The sequence below is a fragment of the Oncorhynchus clarkii genome, chromosome 13 (assembly GCF_045791955.1).
Source record: "Oncorhynchus clarkii lewisi isolate Uvic-CL-2024 chromosome 13, UVic_Ocla_1.0, whole genome shotgun sequence".
NCBI lineage: Eukaryota > Metazoa > Chordata > Actinopteri > Salmoniformes > Salmonidae > Oncorhynchus > Oncorhynchus clarkii.
In genome coordinates, this window is record NC_092159.1 from 45,045,740 (window position 1) to 45,066,781 (window position 21,042).

The 21,042-nt window shown below is 42.6% G+C and overlaps 1 protein-coding gene across 1 annotated transcript in view; it reads left to right on the plus strand.

The window, feature by feature from the left end:
* Positions 1-4,943, plus strand: part of LOC139364858 (glutamate receptor ionotropic, NMDA 2B-like) — a 110,992-nt gene extending 106,049 nt beyond the window's left edge. Inside the window, exon 16 of the mRNA XM_071102009.1 lies at positions 2,547-4,943. Coding sequence (XP_070958110.1) covers positions 2,547-4,886 — 2,340 coding nt within the window. The 3' untranslated portion in view covers positions 4,887-4,943. The remainder of the gene's footprint in view (positions 1-2,546) is intronic.
* The last annotated feature ends 16,099 nt before the right edge of the window (positions 4,944-21,042 follow it).

Sequence of the window (21,042 nt, forward strand, 5' to 3'; positions counted from 1 at the left end):
TAAGGGCGGCAACAATGTCATACTCTTTATGACCAGACAGCATCAGATACTGTAGATGACCTACACATACAGAGACAGAGGGGCGCTGTTTCGCTGATGAAAGAGTTGACAAGGAACAAGGTTGGCATCATGGTTGTCATGGCATCAAGGCTGAGAGAGAGGACAGATGACATGAAAATTACCCTGTTAAGGAATCATTGCCATTGGCCAGTACACCTTTGACCTTTAATGGCGGCCAAAGGGTCCTATTACCTCTGCTGTCATTTCCCAGACAAAATGTTTTAAAAATCATTGGTTGAGATTGATTTGATCCCACTCATCCATCTGTCACACCTCGTTCACCCCACTCTCCATTCATTTGTATTTCAATATCGTATTATACATCACAGGATGCAAATAGCACGGTTTGTCTTTCTGTCATCATTATGTCAGTGTTTCATGGCCTCATCCTCTCTCTGGAGGTTTATGTTATTGCATGGCGGTCTACAGTCGATGCCGGGGGTATTTATTAACTGCCACGGGGTATTGTTCAGCTGAATTCTAATCACATTGATTGAAGGTATTGACCGCTGAGACCCACAGGGCTTTACTACATCTCTGTCATTATCAATCATCTCCCCATCCTCTCCTCTCTCCTACTTTCTCTCGCTCTCCTGTCTCGTATACCCACATACAGTAGAAATACGTTAGATGTATTACATTCAGTCCATGTGAATCTGTATTTTACCACTTAATGGAGAAACAATAAACAAGGAGTCAAATCCAGACTAGAAGTGGACACTTGACTTATCTCTGTTTACACTACCGGTCCAAAGTTTTAGAACACCTGCTCATTATTTTTAATATTTTCTACATTGTAGAATAATAGTGAAGACCTCAAAACTATGAAATAACACACATGGAATCATGTAGTGAGTTAACACAAAAAAGTGTTAAACAAATCAAAATATATTTTATATTTGAGATTCTTCAAATAGCCACCCTTTGCCTTGATGACAGCTTTGCACACGCTTGGCATTCTCTCACCCAGCTTCATGAGGTAGTCACCTGGAAGGCATTTCAATTATCAGGTGTGCCTTCCTAAAAGTTAATTTGTGGAAATTCTTTCCTTCTTAATGTGTTTGAGCCAATCAGTTGTGTTTTGACAAGGTAGGGGTGGCATACAGAAGATAGCCCTATTTGGTAAAAGACCAAGTCCATATTATGGCAAGAACAGCTCAAATAAGCAAAGAGAAATGACAGTCCATCATTACTTTAAGACATGAAGGTCAGTCAATATGGAACATTTCAAGAACTTTAAAAGCACTATGATGAAACTGGCTCTCATGAGGACCGCCACAGGAATGGAATACCCAGAGTTACCTCTGCTGCATAGGATATGTTCATTAGAGTTTACCAGGCTCAGAAATTGCAGCCCAAATAAATGCTTCACAGAGTTCACGTAACAGACACATCTCAACATCAACTGTTCAGAGGAGACTGTGTGAATCAGGCCTTCATGGTTTAATTGCTGCAAAGAAACCACTACTAAAGGACATCAATAAGAAGAAGAGACTTGCTTGGGCCAAGAAACACGAGCAATGGACATTAGACTGATGGAAATCTGTCCTTTGGTCTGGAGTGCAAATTTGAGATTTTTGGTTTCAACCGCCATGTCTCTGTGAGACGCAGTGTGGTGGAACGGATGATCTTCGCATGTGTGGTTCCCACAGTAAAGCATGGAGGAGGAGGTGTTATGGTGTGGGGGTGCTTTGCTGGTGACACTGTCTGTGATTTATTTAGAATTCAAGGCACTCTTAACCAGCTTGGCTACCACAGCATTCTGCAGCGATACGACATCCCATCTGGTTTGTGCTTAGTGGGACTATCATTTGTTTTTAAACAGGACAATGATCCAACACCACTCCAGGATGTGTAAGGGCTATTTTACCAAGAAGGAGAATGATGGAGTGCTGTATCAGATGACCTGGCCTCCACAATCACCAGACCTCAAGCAAATTGAGATGGTTTGGGATGAGTTAGACCGCAGAGTGAAGAAAAAGCAGCCAACAAATGCTCAGCATATGTGGGAACTCCTTTAAGACTGTTGGAAAAGCATTCCAGGTGAAGCTGGTGGAGAGAATGGCAAGAGTGTGCCAAGCTGTCATCAAGGCAAAAGGTGGCTATTTGAAGAACCTCAAATATAAAATATATTTTGATTTGTTTAACACATTTTTGGTTACTACATGATTCCATATGTGCTATTTCATAGTTTTGACGTCTTCACTATTATTCTACAATGTAGAAAATATAAATATTAAGAAAAACCCTTGAATGAGTAGGTGTCCTTAAACTTTTGACCAGTAGTGTAGATATTATTATGTTCCACGGTCTAATGTTCAACTGTTGCATAGGCTATGTACATGCCTGTGTTATTTATCAGTCTCTGTTTCCCTCTCATTCTCCTCAGTCTACTCTTAGAAGCCCTATTTTTAGTTCTCCTTTATTCTGCCTCTGACTCTCCCTTACCCTCTCTAATGCTGCTTAATGACCCTCTTCACTCACAGGGCATCTACAGCTGCATCCACGGGGTTCAGATCGAGGAGAAGAGCAGCTCAGCTCTTGACTCTCCATCGGTCACCATGAACAACACCCAATCCAACATCCTGCGTCTGCTCCGAACCGCTAAGAACATGGCCTCCCTGTCCGGGGTTAACGGCTCACCTCACAGTGCCCTGGACTTCATCCGTCGTGAGTCATCCGTCTACGACATCTCCGAGCACCGCCGCAGCCTGGCAGGTCACTCGGACTGCAAGCCCCCGTACATGCCGGAGGATAACATGTTCAGCGACTACATCAACGAGGTGGAGAGGACATTCGGGAACCTCCACCTGAAGGACAGCAACCTGTACCAGGACCACTACCTGCACCACCACGGAGGCTCTGCCCTGGGGCTCAGCGGCCCGCCACTTAACAGACCCCACAGCCTGGGCAGCAACAGTTCTCTGGAAGGGGGCATGTTTGACTGTGACAGTTTAGGTGGAGGAGTGGCACCCATCTTCACCACCCAGCCACGCTCTGCCCTGACCCACAGGAACATGAGTAAGTTTGACCTGATTGCCAGTCAGAACCCACCCTCCGGGCCGGGCTTCAAATCGGGACTGTCAGACCTGTACGGAAAGTTCTCTTTCAAGGGAGGGGCCTCTAGCTCAGGTTACATCCCCGGGCACGACAGGTACTGTGGGGGAGGGGGCAGAGAGGATGACGGAAACATCCGTTCAGATGTTTCAGACATCTCCACTCACACAGTCACCTACGGGAACCTGGAGGGCAACGCTAAAAAGCGTAAGCAGTATCGCGACAGCCTGAAAAAGAGGCCCGCCTCTGCCAAGTCGAGACGAGAGCTGGATGAGATTGAGCTGGGCTACCGGAGAAAGCCCTACCACACAGGCTACCACCACTACCACGGCCACCGCTCCTCCTCCCCGCCCCTACTGGCCTCCGAACGCAAAAGAGGAGGAAGCGGCAATGCAGGGAGCACATCCTACCTGTTCCGTGACAAAGAGAGTGTGAGGGATTTCTATTTGGACCAGTTCCGCCCCAAAGATGGTGTCCCCCAATGGGAACATGTGGATCTGACAGACGGTCCTGGAGGGGGGGGTGGAGGCGGCGGGGGGAACTGTACAAGTTTGGTGTCAGTGGACGACTTCCTTAAACAAAATAAACCCAAGAAATCAGAGTCTAAGAGTGGGGGAGGCACATCAGGGGCGGGGTTGGCAGGAGGAGACTGGGAGTGTCGAAACTGCCGTGCCAGCGGAGGAGGGGGCAAGCAGATGTCGATGCATGGCAGTGGGGCGGGGGAGAGGGGAGGCGGGTACGGTGGAGGGGTTAGTTGTGGATCCTCGGGGGGTGGAGGGAACAGCCGTCCCAGCTCTGCCACCTGCATGCGCTGCGAGGGCTGCAAAAAGACAGGCAACCTGTACGACATCAGTGAGGACAACAACCACCTCTTGGAACAGATGGGGGGTGGGAAAGGCGGAGGCATGGGGGCTGTGGGGTTAAGTGGAGGCGCCCAGCCTCAATCTCAAGCCCAGCGTAGGAAGTCTGCCGGCTTTGGAAAGCCCCTCCGACGGCAACACTCGTGCGACACCTTCGTAGACCTTCAGAAAGAGGAGGCAGTCGGAGTCAGGGGGATCATGGGGGATCTAGGAGGGGGCGGTGGGGGCATGGGGGGTGCAGGAATGAGCGGGATGTTGCCTCCTCCCAGAAGTGTTAGCTTAAAAGAGAAGGAGCGCTATATGGAGGGTGTTAGCCCCTTCGCCCACATATTTGAGAGGCATGGAGGCTCAGAGAGGGAGAAGGAGCGAGACAGAGACCCTCTGTTCTACGGTGGTGAGATGGCCAAAGAAGCAGGGTCGCCGTTCGGCTTGTTCCGAGGTGGCGAGGGCCTTCACCGCCGCTCAGTGGGGGAGAGGGACATGAGGGACAGAGAAAGAGCCATGATGGAGGGCGGTGGAGGAGGAACCTACTCCTTATCCAAATCTCTCTACCCGGATAGGGTCAACCAAAACCCCTTTATTCCAACCTTTGGTGACGACCAGTGTCTCTTGCATGGTGCCAAACAATACTACATGAAAAAGCAACAACAGCAACAGCAGCAGCAGCAGCAGATGCCCCCAAAAAACAGCCGAAGTGACTTCCGGGGCTCCGTGGGTGTGACATCTTTCTTGCCAGCGACTGCCACTTCTGGGGTCATGTCCACCGTGGCCCCCAGGTTCCCTATGGACCTGTGTCTGGGAGGGAACCTCCACGGCTCCACGCTGGGTGTGGGGCCAATACAGCGCCCGTTCAATGGCAGCAACGGGCACGTGTACGAGAAACTCTCCAGCATAGAGTCAGACGTGTGAGAGAGGAGACTGGGTGGGGAGGCATGGAGGGAGAGAGGGATGGCATTAGTCCCGGGAAGTCAGGGATGATGAGGCACTACTGTCCACATTGCAACCGCAACACTTTTAACAAGGAAGGAGAACAGTCAGGGAAGAGAAGATTAACGACAGAATGGTGAAAATATTTGACAGAAGAGAGCAGGGTGAGTTAGAAGGGAAGATGGGGACATTCATGCCCTGTTATTTTGTTACAAAACAATGAATACAAGAGGTGACACGTGGGTAGGGTTATGTTAACTCTATTATATATTTGGCCCTTGCCATCAATACACTCAAAAAGAACACAAAAGTGACACCTCAATGTGATATTGCAAGTTTGAGCCAAATGGCTTAGAGTCACACCTCCAGAGTGATTATGAAAAGGGAATGTGAGTGAGTAGGGAAGTGTCCATCTGGTCAAGTGTTATTAGAGAAAGGAGATGTTGTCATGACTCATGTTGATGATAGCGTCCGAAAATGAGTTTTTTGGAAGACGATGGCCGTGTTTACCCCCTGCACTAACTCTCCCTCTTTTTGCATCTACACTCTTAGAGAAAAGGGTTCCAAAAGGGTTATGTGGCTGTCCCCATAGGAGAACCCTTTTTGTTTCCAGGTAGAATCCTTTATGGTTCCATGTAGAACCCTCTTGTAGAACAGGTTCTACCTGGATCCTAAAGGGTTTTGTACCTGTAACCAAAAGCGATTCTTCAAAGAGTTATTTTATGAGGACAACCGGAGAATCCTTTAAGGTTCTAGATAGCACCTTTTTTTCTAAGTGAGTTGTTCTGCTCCCTTACACCCAAACAACTGTCTTTGACTCTTGTTTGCTATGATCATTCAATCATAAATGAAAATAAGATATTCTTACTGAAATAACAGGGTAAAACAACAATAATGTTATTAACAATGTGATTAACAAAAGTGATATTATGAAGTGCTTATGACATTAAGTTTGTTTTATGTTCCTTTGATATTTCAATACTGTTTAATATTTGTTTAATTCTTTGTCTGCCCGATGGTGGCAGGAAGCTTGTTATCTAATTCAACTAACAAGCCTGAAGGACTGAGTGAAAAGTCATTAGGTCTCTTGTTTTTGTTTTAATGATATACAGTCCATGCTCATTCATTCATTTGCTGTTTTTAAAATTGTTACGGAAAGATCTGGAAGACATCATTTGCACAGTACTGAACGGTTCTTCTTTGTTTGAGGTTTCAAGAGGTTTCACACCCTGTTTCTGAACTTTGGTTGGTCAACAACTGTGAAAGACGCGTCTTGTCATGAAGCAGATGGCTGAAGATACTGACTGAAGGACGAGCCTGAAAGGACTCCAGATGATGTGCACCCCAGAGAGCTCAGCAGGGCGTGATGTAACAGCACGATACGTAGGGAACAAGGTGTTTAGATGTGTACGATATCCACTTGTCTCGAAGGAAAAAACGTGCTGCTCTGAAACCAAGTCAATATTTGCAGATGAGAGACTGTGGTGTGTTTCAAGACAACAACATGTTTGAATAACTAACACTTAACTTGATGTGGACGTTATTACACAGCCATTACAATACCATCGGAAGTGCTTCATAAACCTGTCACACGTCCATACTAAAGAACACCACACATACTGTCAGACTGCTGTGCCTCATCTAACAAGCATTTGATCAACCCTTTTGGATTCAGGTTCCTAGAAAACAGCCAGCCGCCTCCTAGGCTCACTTTTTAACACACCACTTATCTCGTAAAACCCGTTGCGTTCACTCTCTGAAGTTAGGAAGGTCCATACAGGCTTATGAGACACGTTGAAGAAGCATTTGTGAATGCAGTTTTACTTCACGGCAGTCAGAGTGTTTAATGTGTATTATAGGCGTATGCTCTGTAATTCTAAATTGAACTCAAATCCTCTTAAAAGATGTTGTTGCCCACAGAAGATGGTAATGGTATTGATGAACGGCTGAATGTAAGTCGTGAGGATGTCTCCAAATGGGACATTCCTCCTGTGTATTGCACGGAACCCCCCCCCCCCGGGTTCAGACTTTCTGAAATACATGCCTTATCATATGAAACTGACTGATGACACAAGATATTGTACAGCATATGAGCCTTTCAGTTATTGAAAGGTTTTGTCTTCAATTAGTATGAGGTGTCATTAGTTCAAGGGCTGCAGGAAATTGTGTTTCAGTGCTGAATGGAGATTGAAGGTGCTGAGGGAGTAGATTGCGCTGAGTCATTCCTACTTCCAATACGATCAGACTGCACCTCTGTAATATGGAGGTGGAAGATGGAGGGGAAATGATTGAGTGACAACAGCTGTTTTCCTAGACCTGTTGATAACCTATTCATTTATTCAGTACCGACTTCTCTCTCCATACTATTAAGATGAAACCCATCAAGTTAGCCTTAAATCAAACTGAGTCAACACCCCCCTGTGAATTACTTCACAAATGGATGGGTATCTTTGGACTTTTTATATACACATATTCTGGATGGTTGTCCAGTATCAGAAGGTTTGAAGAAGCAACGGAAAAGAAGAGGAAGAAATGAGAGTTATTATCAATCAGCGTCAGCGTTAGTATGTTCTCTATTTTCCCTGTAAATATATTTCAAAACTATTTTCCCTTTGTACAGTAGGCAGACAGTCAGGATGTAAATTTAAATATGTTTTACAACAATTTAAGAAATAAACAAAATGGTAATAAAAACATAAAAATATAAAAACTAAAATATGGAAAATATAGTTAAGACAAATATGATTAATAATGATAAGTGACATGATTGAACCTTTTATTTGCTTTAAATCTCATATTTACTTAATTACAAAAGTTCACCAATAAATATAATTATTATTTTAAGAATATGCTTTTTCTTATTTTCAGTAAAGTGTTGGAAATTGAGGATCATTTAGTGTAGACGTTTGGTGATAAGGGGGAACGTTTAGTTTACGAGTCTTTGCTAAGTCTCCCTTGAATTGTGTTAGATTCTCTTTTAAGATAGGCTACTCTTCATGCTTTACGGGACACACACAATTATCTATACGTTTATGTAATACAGTATCACATGTATACATACCAGTAGATGGCTTTTGCATATAGAGACTGTATATTGTGATCCTTCATTTAAGCAATCCTCATTCATTAAGTAATTGAGTGCAAGATCATTTGTGTTATGTGGCCCTTTATTCAACTGGGATCTGATGCCGACTGCACTGGTGTTGATAGAGCCTACACTACGCAGGCCTGACTCTTCCTCCTCATTCTGTGTATCTTTAATAAGGATAATGCTGATATCTTCAGTGATACGTGTCAGTAGCACTGGGCACAACACATTGGACTTTTCCCAGTGTTGATCTCATAATAACAGAGGATGGTGGTGCAGATGGGGTCAAAAGGAAATGGAAATGCAGTTTTTCAACCCTTTATAGAATGATGAAATGTTTCTCATCCATGTCACCTAAACATAATGTGCAGATGGTTAGAAATGAAGGGTGAATCAAGTAATTCAAGGCAATGAGTTGACATCATTATGTTCATTTGGGTTCTTGTCAGAGAAAAAAATGATATCCTTTGTGATGTATTTATTCTTGATCAAATCTCCACTGTGTGTCAAACTGTTTGGTATGCATGTGTGAGGAGAAATATATGTTGTCTAAGCCATTTTTTATTTATCTGCTAGTTTTTGTCTGAGCATTATTGCTTTCAGTAACTTTCAATTTGTTTATTTTCCAACTTTTTGGGAGAAATCATTTTAGCTTGGCATTTCTCATTCAAATGGATTCATGTCTAGAGGGTTTTTTCTGAAAATTGAAATTGAAAGATGTGTTTTCACTGCACTCTGTTTGGGTCTGCATATTTTTTATGCAACTCGTGTTGATTTTTACTCATCGCAATAAACTGCATGATCCCTTGGAGTGTTTGTGTTGGAATCTACTGGTGTGTTGATTAGTCTTGAATGGAAGAATCCCTTTAAATGTACGGGCAAACATTGTGATAAGGATGGTCAGGAACTCTTCTTGAAAATGGCACTCTGGTCTTAACTGGTTTTTTCACTGGTTGGACAGGGTGGAATAAACTGATACTGTCGTACCCTTTACCACAGCTACTCTACGGACAGCAAGTGAGAAACAGCCAGCAGGGTTTTTTTCCCCCAAGGCCTTGTGGTCCCAGTTCCACTCTACACAAGCATGTCAGTACACATACACATTTGTTTAAATGGGGTATGAAGCTAAATGCAATGTCACATCAGCCAAAGCAAGGAAATGCTCTGCCATGGTAGTGGACTGTAGAACAGGCCGATGCTATTGGGTGGATACTCCAGCTGGAACACATTGATCTAATATGATAACAAACATCACTACATCTACAACACTGGTTTATTCCTGTATTTCAAAGTTGAATAAACAACACTGGTTTCATTGTGTTTTTATTATAATATTTTGCCTATTGATGAAAAGGACTTAACGTTTTTGAACTATTTCATTTGTATAACAATATAAACGTTGATAGTAATAGTATTACAATTATTACATTGTGAACACAGTGATTGGTTACAGGCCTATTAAGGGTTAACATTGCAACTTGATGCCTTTTTTGTTGCGCTCTCATTTCTTGTAGATTGAATGAAAGTGGTGCACTGTGTGTGTTTTTGTGTGTATGCTCGAATGGTTGATCAGTTGTGGGCGCGTGTTTATTTCAGCATATAACATGTACAACGGTTAGATTTTCTTTTGTCTTCATGATTAAGATTCATAACAGGACACATGTTATAGTAAATGTGGGTAACATTGGTTAAGGGGTTGTTGCAAAATGTATTTTATAAAAAATATTCATTGCTGAGAGTGTGTACAGACAGCCTGCGTTTTAGGGCAAGTTTGTGATCTTTCTTTACCGAAGCTGAATATCCTGATTGAATTAACCATGAGTAGGTGAAATGTAACATGAATAGTATCAACTGTATACATATTATTGTGGGCCATTATTTCTCCTTTTGTGGCCCTTTCTTTGAAATGTTACACCATTTTTACACCATTATACAAACAGAAAATTATATACAAATAAAGAATTGTACAGATTGTGTAAATATGAATATTTGAGAAAACATTTAAACTCATTCCTTAATTTTTTTTTTGTATGGAAATGATTAAATTAACCACAATAACAAATGAATAAAGTCATTGGATATTTGCACAAAAAAAATCATCATGGTACCTCTAATAAGGATAATACTGATATCTTCAACGATAAGTGCTAAAATATGACTTATTTCTCTTTGTACATGATGAACAAAAATTACGTGTTGAGTATTAATTAAAAAAAATGCCAATCTCACAAATTTGGGGATGAGTCTTCCTTTCTCTGCACTTGTGTGCTCTGTACCCCTCCCCCTCTCTTTCTTTCTCTCCCTCCTGTCATTTTGAAGATTTGTCATCTCCCCTGTACCCCCTCAATCTTTCGTTTTCCATTTCCCTGATATATTTATGTTCCAGTAAAGTTCTGCCTTGCTCCCTGCTTGTGTATGTCTCTCACGTTCAATCGCTTTTACTGGCAAGACATACTGAGTCTGTCTGCTCAGTCTACTGGACAGGGCTGCAGTCTCCCTGTCTCCCTTACACCCAGTCTCTCACTCTGTCTCCTCCTCCCTCTCCTATTCCTCTCCCCCTCTCTCTCTGTCTGGGAGCTCAGCTTGACAGAGGTGGAAGGAGCTAGGACCGTGGGTGAGAGGTGGCAGCCCAGGAAGCAGGGCAACATGATACCTTGAGTTGCAACATGGTACCCACACTGCTGGCTCTCCACAGCACCTTACAGACCACAGCACCACAGTCCAGGCCCAGGGCTCCGGTTGCTTCTGTTCTCCACCAGATCTAGTAGTCTGTGACTGGTTCTGGTACCCTGCGTTCCTCCATTTTAATACATTTAAATACCACATGGTGCCCTTACTTTCTGTGAGAGACCTCCATAGTGGGAGCCCAGAGAATCTGTAGCTAGGTTACTGTGCTCTATTCATATAGAGATCGTCTCCCATGCATTAACCTCAAGATGTAATTTTCCCCGGGCCCAGTAGGACCAATGGAGTCAACCTAAACAGTCTGTCAGGGACATTATTCTATTATACTATGGTTAGGAAATAGTTGTGGGAATGAACATGGGAGACATACACTCTTATAAAAAAGGTGCTATCGAGAACCTAGAAGGGTTATTCAATTGTCCCCATATGAGAACTCTTTGAAGAACCCTTTTCGATTCCGGGTAGAACCCTTTTGGTTCCAGGTAGAACCTTTTTGAGTTCCATGTAGAACCCTTTTCATAGAGGGTTCTACATAGAACACCAAAGAGTTCTACCTGGAACCAAAAAGGTTATCCTATGAGGATAGCCAAATAATTATTTTGGAGCAAAAGCACATGCCTGTGAATGTACACCTTACTCATGATTCTCAGTATCTCTGTCCCTCTGTCTGTCAGTTTACACATCCCTCCATACAGCCACCATGACACTCATCTCCCCATGTATCAGCTTCCTCTAGCATGTCTCTCTCCCCCCTCTTATAAATCTTTCAGTCAAGTTGGAAAGCAAGACTTATTAAATGATTGATAGCGGGGGCGAGGCATGAGAAAAAAAGGCGCAAGAGAAAATCAGGACTTTTTTGAAGCCCTCAGACGTCTGGGAGGAGGGGTGACGGGAGAAAGGTAGAGGGGAGGAGAGTGATGGGGAGAGATTAGAGAGGTTAATATAGGAGAGGGAACACAGAGGTGGACAGGCTGGGAGGCCAGGGCAGAGGCCAATGATCCAGTCAGAGAAAATCCCCATTCAGGGCTTGTTTGAAGGCCAAGCTTTCAGGGACTCTAATTTAACCCCATCTAGCTGGCAAAGCTCTCTCTTGCCCTCTTTCACCCTCTCTCGTTCTCGCTCTCTCTTTTTTTCTCTCTTTCTCTCGCTCCTTATCGCTCTTTCCCTCTCTCTCTCTTCAAGGCCCCCATATAGTGTGTCACCTTGAGTTATTAGGATGGGGGGATGGGGTGGAATAAAATGGGGAGACCTGTGAGTTACGGATGAGAGTCCACTGGATTATGGAGAATGAGAGGAGCACGAGAAAGGGAAAGAGAAAATATAAATGGGACGAGAGGTAAGGAGGACAGATGACAGCGGTGAAGATACTATCTCTCTAAGTCCATAATGCAGGCTGCTTTTTCAATGTCAACTCTTAGCTTATCCTGTAAACACATGTCGGTCTCAGACACTCTTTATTAATATAGAATATGCCTTTATTTCTTTCTCCCCCAATACGTGTTGCCCTATTTTCTCTTTCTCTCAATGCCTGTCCTCGCTTCCACTGCATCTCACCCCCACAATCCCAGAATGCACTAGAATACAAGTACCTACTTTTTAACAATTAACTGTTACCTAGCAACAGTGTGAGTGAAAGAGGTATAGGGAGAAAGGTTTTAGGCCGTAAAGAGAAGTCATTCTTTATAGTACTGTTAAAATCATTTTCTTATACAATAAAATATCAAACATACATGTATTACATGAATTAAGAGAATGTGAATTTGCTCAATTTAGTACATGAGCATTGGGCAAAATGGCAGATGTTTTGAGGTTGCTTACATCACACATACTCTATACTATATGCACCCACACAAGCACTTAACACTGGATAGGAACTGGGAGAGAATTTGGCTGGACGATGCTCCAGGACAGGTGATGCAGTGTCTATACATAGTGTGTACCTCCTAATATAGTGAAGACTGCAGAGTAGGCATTGAGGAGCTGTCCCCAGATCTGTGAGGTCCAAAAGGCATCCAGACACAGCTGAAGAGACAGCAGCACACAGCTGATACACAGCAGCCCAACATACAGGAGCTACATTGACACCGACAACCACAACATTCCTGCAGGGAGAGAGAGTATCAAATCACACACATGCACACACACTAAATGCAGAAACACATACATAGAGAAAGGATTCAAACAAAGATAACAGTTGGGTGTGTAATATCCTAGGGGCGGCAGGTAGCCTAGTGATTAGAGCGTTGGACCAGTAACCGAAAGGTTGTTAGATCAAATCCCCGACCTGACAAGGTCAAAATCTGTCGTTATGAACAAGGCAGTTAACCCACTGTTCCTAGGCTGTCATTGTAAATAAAAATGTGATCTTAACTGACTTGCCTAGTTAAATAAAGGTTCATAAAAATAAAAAAATACTGTTGCAGATGTCTGTTTTACTGGTAATACAGAGAGAAGAATAAAACAAATTCACACCTAAGAACTGGTTAATCCTTTACAAAATATTTGTTGATATTTGCAAAACAGTTGTTTGCTCAGAGCTGAGGGCGAGTCAAGGTGGGATATACAGTAGATAGCAGTAGATGCATGTAGACATAATAGGTTTGATGATAGATGAGGTATAGGCGTGGATGTCATAACAGTTTATGGTTATAATAACAGGAGTAAATAGGGTTGAAGATGTAGTATCGGGGTGAGAAAGAGGGAGAGAGCGGAATGGGATGTGGAGAGCGAGTAACAGATGGAGTGAAAGGACATTTACAAGTGATAGAACACTGGGAGGGTGAAGGACAGAAGGTGAAAGGAAGCACTAGGGAGAAAGGGTTAAGGAGGAGAGGGAAATGACATGGTTGCCGCGGCAACAAGAGCCAGCATTTCCATTGCTGAGTGTAAAAGTTTTGATGGTGGAGATGACAGAGTGCCATCGTGTGCCATTAGGGGTTAAAATACATGCTCTACGTCAGGTTCGGGAAGCACACTATAATGACTACTGAATCTTAACTAATCAAATCAATCAGGAGTGTTTCAATTAAAGACCTGCTCCGGAACATTTGCGACTTGTAAGTATTTTTTAAACCTCCCGCTTTGGGCTGGATGTGTCAATGTGTAGTTCATACCTGCATAATCTAAGAGCAGAATTACTGTTTTACCTCAATTAGCCACGAAATCCCTAGCTTGAAAGCAACTGTTTACTGAAAACCGACTGTTTACTGTTTCCTGTTTACTGGCACCCTTTTCCCTACATTTTCTCCCACGTGGGCCAACCCCCTAGCAATTTGCGCTAGCGAGAGAGCAATGACGTGTTGCACATATCTGCACATACAGTATGTGACGTAGTACGCAATTTTCGAGGACCACTTTTGGCTCGTGAGTGCTACTTTCAGAATTACTGGTATACAAAAGTACACAAAGTATTTACGAAAGTACCGGAGAATCTCTTTTACTTGATGATTAAATTGAATAGAATTTATATGGATTGACCTCCTAGCCCTGGTAGATGTGTTATCGTTACAGAGCATGTCCTTTCTAAGAACCGCTGACAACATTTCAATATACATGATTAACATGACTTAACCTTCATGAAGAGAAACCTGCATTACATCATTATGAGGTTCTTTCATAAAACACTAATTAGTTGTAGTTGAAATAACAGCAAGAGGGGGTACATAATCCTTGTTTGGTTTTATACAATACTCCAGTAAGGGCCAGGACTTGAACGTAATTAACATTTGCATATAGCCTCACCTTCCTCTCGTGGTACATAGCCTCTGCGCCCACCAAGGTAATACAAGCAGGATGGTATGGCACCAAACACTGTCAACCTTGTGGCTTAGCGACACTTCCCTGACAACCACAGGAGGGCTGTAAGGTCACGGTGACGTCACAGCAGGGGATCGAAGGTAGAAACCATACATCATGAGAAAGGACACCTCAGACCCCTGGAAGAGAGAAGCAATAAAGCACAGAGGCCCACCATGAGTCACAGGGACAGCACCGAGATGATAGCACCATCAAATGTAATGGCCGCTGGGTGGGGGATCTAGAGAGGGTAACCAAAGGGTAGCCATAAGACAAACCTGCTTAATTGGGGTCTTCACTCTCCTCACTTCTCATTCTGTAATATCTCTGATTTTGAAATATGATCTCAATATGTCCATCAGACTTCTCTGGTCCCCTTAGCCCCTGTTCCCTGGCCTGTGTAAACCCTCACCCAAACACATTAACCAGCACCCAGCCTGTCACTGCTGCTGGAGAAGGCCATTCCTTCCTCTAAGTATGGAGGCCTTGCTGGGATGCCGATGCCTGTCTGCCCCCCCCCCCCCCCCTCCTTTCCTCCCGGTATCCGTAGTGATTGAGGCAGGGTTCTGTGGTTGCTAGGAAATCTGGAAAGTGTGGCAGTCGGCCTCAGCAAGAGAGGGAACCTGCCATGAGGATGTTGTGTGGGCCTTTAGGAGAGGATGCACCCTGCTGGATACACATAGTCACTCTCTCTATTAGTCATAATGCAGTTATCTCTGTTATTCTGCTCTGATAAAGGACATCTCCTTAGCGTAAAGCATTTCAGATGCTAAGAATTCTCTCTATTAAATGACAGATATTTGCAGTGAAATTAGACTGCCTAGGATTCATTTTTAGACTGCCAATGGACTCGCTCTTGTTTGCTGTCTCCATTACTGTAAAGTGCCTCCTCTCTTTTCTCAAGGACAGGAGGAAAGGAAAGATGGAGGGATGAATGCAGCCAAAGCTACTCAAGATGCTGTGCTAGACTAGGACATTTGCTTTTCATAGAAAGGTATCAGATCAACCCGTTCTAATGATTCAATGTCTATTATAATTGCACCAATTGTAATATTGTAGGACACAGACACTACACCAGTAAAGAGCAAACGCCAGTAAACTGTAGATATATGTAGAACTGTAGATGCATGGCATACAAGCACACACGTCAAAGGCCTTGTTGGATTCATATTAAAAAGGGGTAATACATGCAAATTCCTCATATTTTGCATGCTGCTGTGACGCTCTAGTGTTTTTTGATTAGCATGTTGCATTTTTCTGGTATAACTCTGACTCCATGTGGTCATCATTGAAATTGCACATTGCAGGCCATGCGTGTGGTGCACTGGTAGTTGGTTGCCATAGCAATCAGATGTCATCAGACAAGCTGTAAGGTGGTGTCTTACATGTCTCTTCTGATTGCATTCCTTTAAACTACTTAATTTGTGAAGATAAACGTCTGAAGCCTTAATTGGGGAGGATGGGCACGTGGTAATGGCTGGAAAGGTATCAACAACATCAAACACATGGTTTCCATGGTTTCCATGTGTTCGGTGCCATTCCATTTTCTCCGTTCCGTTATTATGAGCCGTCCTCCCCTCGGCAGCCTCCACTGCTGTGAACTACACCCACCTGCCTACAGCATTTCTATACAGAGAGATCCTTCTACTGGACAGTGACAACCTTTGACCAGACTACAATATCCTCACAGAGAAAGTACAAAAAGCAGAAGTCATTGGCGAAAAGTTTCGGGAGCCCTGCAGGTATAAATAAATACCCTGTGTGGTACCTTAATGAAGACTCTATGCTGAAACACATAGCTGTTTTTATATGATATATGCCCAGCATATGAAGGCCTTTTGTAACTTCAACATTTGCCTGAGTGCCTGGACCTTTCTCTCTTTGGTTGGATTTGAGTTTTCCGTTTTTCTGATCAAAAGTAAGTGGCGCTTTATAGTTGATGATGTGATTCTAGTAATATTATACATTTGAATACAGTGGGAAATGTGATGGTTAAAAGAGGTCTATTGAAATGTGTAGGCTACAGTATAAAGAAAGACATCCAGTACAGGTACTTAGCCAGTGTTCCTCCCTGCGTGAGTTCAGGGTTTAGAACTGTGCTCCAACTGGGTTGTTAATTGCTCATTCAGTGATTTGATTGGCATCCTGAACACTTGCTTTTCATGTATTAGATCTTTTCGACAAAACCACCTCAGGTCGGTCGAGTGCATGTCTTGAGTCTTTGCTGTTGCTGGAGCAATTAAAGTGTTCCTACACAGGCATAGATGCAACTTAATGTATGAAAGGGCTATCGTCGTTTTTCTTGAGATTATGCATATTGTTGACCCTCCTCACTTTGATAATCTGAAGATTAGCTAAATCTACAGACTATGATTAGATCACTGTTCTGTTGAAAGGGGCAATCTGCAGTTGCTACATGCATTGTTTTTACTTATAAATCAGTGATATGTACCCATTGATTCTTGAAGAACTTAATTTAGAAATGCCTCAAGACCTTAATTCAACTGTCGTGCCCCATCAGAACCCACAATATAAACTTGTTTTAATCCAATGTTTGTAAACAATGTAATTATAAATAAACACTGTATAGCCTCAAAACATGGTTAAAACTATAATGTTGATACCATGGATGGTCAGTCGTTGCATCCATAGCTCTGTCTATGAATTTGAGAGTGGTTCGATTACTCCAGACCCATCCCTCAGCTTTTTACAGATAAAATGTTGGGGATTAATGTTGTTATTGTTTCAATTGCAGATTGCCCCTTTAAGGTGGATATTGAGTTCCTTCTCCAAGCAACATTGTCAGCTTTGTGCTCCCTAAGGTATATGACATATCAGGTGAGGGTTAATTCACTGAAGAGGTACAGTGCCTTGCGAAAGTATTCGGCCCCTTTGAACTTTGCGACCTTTTGCCACATTTCAGGCTTCAAACATAAAGATATAAAACTGTATTTTTTTGTGAAGAATCAACAACAAGTGGGACACAATCATGAAGTGGAACGACATTTATTGGATATTTCAAACTTTTTTAACAAATCAAAAACTGAAAAATTGGGCGTGCAAAATTATTCAGCCCCCTTAAGTTAATACTTTGTAGCGCCACCTTTTGCTGCGATTACAGCTGTAAGTCGCTTGGGGTATGTCTCTATCAGTTTTGCACATCGAGAGACTGACATTTTTTCCCATTCCTCCTTGCAAAACAGCTCGAGCTCAGTGAGGTTGGATGGAGAGCATTTGTGAACAGCAGTTTTCAGTTCTTTCCACAGATTCTCGATTGGATTCAGGTCTGGACTTTGACTTGGCCATTCTAACACTTGGATATGTTTATTTTTGAACCATTCCATTGTAGATTTTGCTTTATGTTTTGGATCATTGTCTTGTTGGAAGACAAATCTCCGTCCCAGTCTCAGGTCTTTTGCAGACTCCATCAGGTTTTCTTCCAGAATGGTCCTGTATTTGGCTCCATCCATCTTCCCATCAATTTTAACCATCTTCCCTGTCCCTGCTGAAGAAAAGCAGGCCCAAGCCATGATGCTGCCAACACCATGTTTGACAGTGGGGATTGTGTATTCAGGGTGATGAGCTGTGTTGCTTTTACGCCAAACATAACGTTTTGCATTGTTGCCAAAAAGTTCAATTTTGGTTTCATCTGACCAGAGCACCTTCTTCCACATGTTTGGTGTGTCTCCCAGGTGGCTTGTGGCAAACTTTAAACGACACTTTTTATGGATATCTTTAAGAAATGGCTTTCTTCTTGCCACTCTTCCATAAAGGCCAGATTTGTGCAATATACGACTGATTGTGGTCCTATGGACAGAGTCTCCCACCTCAGCTGTAGATCTCTGCAGTTCATCCAGAGTGATCATGGGCCTCTTGGCTGCATCTCTGATCAGTCTTCTCCTTGTATGAGCTGAAAGTTTAGAGGGACGGCCAGGTCTTGGTAGATTTGCAGTGGTCTGATACTCCTTCCATTTCAATATTATCGCTTGCACAGTGCTCCTTGGGATGTTTAAAGCTTGGGAAATATTTTTGTATCCAAATCCGGCTTTAAACTTCTTCACAACAGTATCTCGGACCTGCCTGGTGTGTTCCTTGTTCTTCATGATGCTCTCTGCGCTTTTAACGGACCTCTGAGACTATCACAGTGCAGGTGCATTTATACGGAGACTTGATTACACACAGGTGGATTGTATTTATCATCATTAGTCATTTAGGTCAACATTGGATCATTCAGAGATCCTCACTGAACTTCTGGAGAGAGTTTGCTGCACTGAAAGTAAAGGGGCTGAATAATTTTGCACGCCCAATTTTTCAGTTTTTGATTTGTTAAAAAAGTTTGAAATATCCAATAAATGTCGTTCCACTTCATGATTGTGTCCCACTTGTTGTTGATTCTTCACAAAAAAATACAGTTTTATATCTTTATGTTTGAAGCCTGAAATGTGGCAAAAGGTCGCAAAGTTCAAGGGGGCCGAATACTTTCGCAAGGCACTGTAGATCATTAAAACATGCATTTAAACTGTAGACTCTAAATTCTAATTATTTTATGACCTTGCCTGGTATAACGTCCCTGTAATAATAATATATTTCTTTATAGATAATGGAATACTTTATTGACAACAATATATTTATATTTTTGCCATGGCTTAAGCAGAGAAGTCCTGTAAATTTGCAAACATTTTACTGATTTTATGTGTTTTTTGTCAACTTTTTATTTTGTTAACTTATAAATTCAACAGTGTCATAAGACCGGCAATTCAGTTAGTTTTGTCAAGTTAACCCAAAGGCCAGATAGCTAGCTTGCTAGCCTCTGGGTTATCTTGACAAAACGAACTGACTTGCGGTCTTATGACAATGTTTAGCCTTCTTTTTATTTATTTAACTGGAGATGGCACAAGCTTGGACATCATACAGAGGCCTGTAGTTTTGAGTGGATCTCTCACTCCAAGATGGACTATCCCAATAATTGATGTGCAGTGAGCCCCCCCCCCCATCTTACTGGATGTGACCACTGATTTCCCCCTACTCAAGCCTGCTTCAGGGTATCAGAGGAGCTGAGAACAGCATGTTCAAGGAGAGTTCTAAGAGAGAGTGAAGGCTCTTGACTGACTTGGAGACAGATGTACTGTAGACTTGACCTACGTGCAGCCCACCGAAGTTGGATGTGACCTGGACGTGCCAGCCTCTGACTGTTGAAGGACATGTACTTTTTTGTTTTTAAGTGTCTTTGAGATTATCTTTATAAGGAAAAGTGCTATATAAAATAAATAAATATACAGTATATATATATACTGTATATATATATATACCAGCAAAGGATTTGATAATCATTTGTTTTAGAGTCAACAATGTTACAGAGAATGGACAGACAGCACAGTCGAACAGGGACACAACAATAACATTGCCTGTGATACATTATCTTACATTCACTTATATCAGTGCCTATGTTTCCTGTATGTATATTGGATGGATATCGGTCCTTGTTGATGCCGCTCTTTTCACCTCTAAATTCTCTCAGTGTGACTAAGCATAGAACATGTTTGAGTGCTACGCTGCTTCTATGCATGTCAGGACTACTGCTACTGTATTTGTGAGTGTATGCATGTTCATACTGTGTATGTAGGTATATATAGGCCTACATTTACTGGTAAGTGTGTGCATGTGCACATGTGTAACCGGCATAGACACATTTTCCACAGTTAGGGTTCTGTGATGCAGTTGCTATGGTGACCATGATAGAAATAGACGGGTATCTGCATGGGAACAAAATAATTGAACGGTGTTGTTTAGAAATAGAGACAGAAAATAACAGATCGGTGAATGAGTGTGTGCACACTGCAGTACATTAAAAGTGCAGCAGCGTGGATGGGGGCCATAGGCCAAGCCATTATGACTAGGAGAGAGTGAGTGGGTCTGCACTGCATTCACTGCCTGTGCTTGAGAGGAGATAAGCACTCAGCGACAACACAAATTAAATAGGGAAACGATATTGTTTAGAACCTCTGTCATTGTACATGATAACATGGTTTCCTAATCACAATGTGATAAATCTAATCAGCTAGGCTATTCGATAGCCTAGGCTTTCATTGCTTTAATTTCAGTGCATGGTATTCCTTGCAGTAGGGTAATTTAATTAGACATTTCATAAGTCAGGAGTCAGTTGAGAAGGGCTCTATGTTATGTGTTGGGTGTCAGTGTGCTGTAGCTAAGGTAGGCTGCAGCTACTGAATGTCAGGCGTTATCCCTAAACATCAGAGATTTTAAAGACCACATCAACCAGTATGCTGTCTGTATCTTTATTAAACCCATTTTCTTAACACCGTTCAACTACTGTCACGTCTCTTTCTGGGTTCCTTTGTAGTGAATTCAGTAATCATGCACTTGGATGAAATAAGAACAAAGAGACTGATTGAAAGACTCAACCCCAGAGCAAAGATAGCAAAATGCAGTGATTCAAAACAGTAATATTTTGCGCTCAGTATATATATATATATATATAAAAAAATAATTAAGTAGAAAATATTGGGAAAGCAGGGGAGATGGAGGGATGTGATGTGAAGAGATGAGATG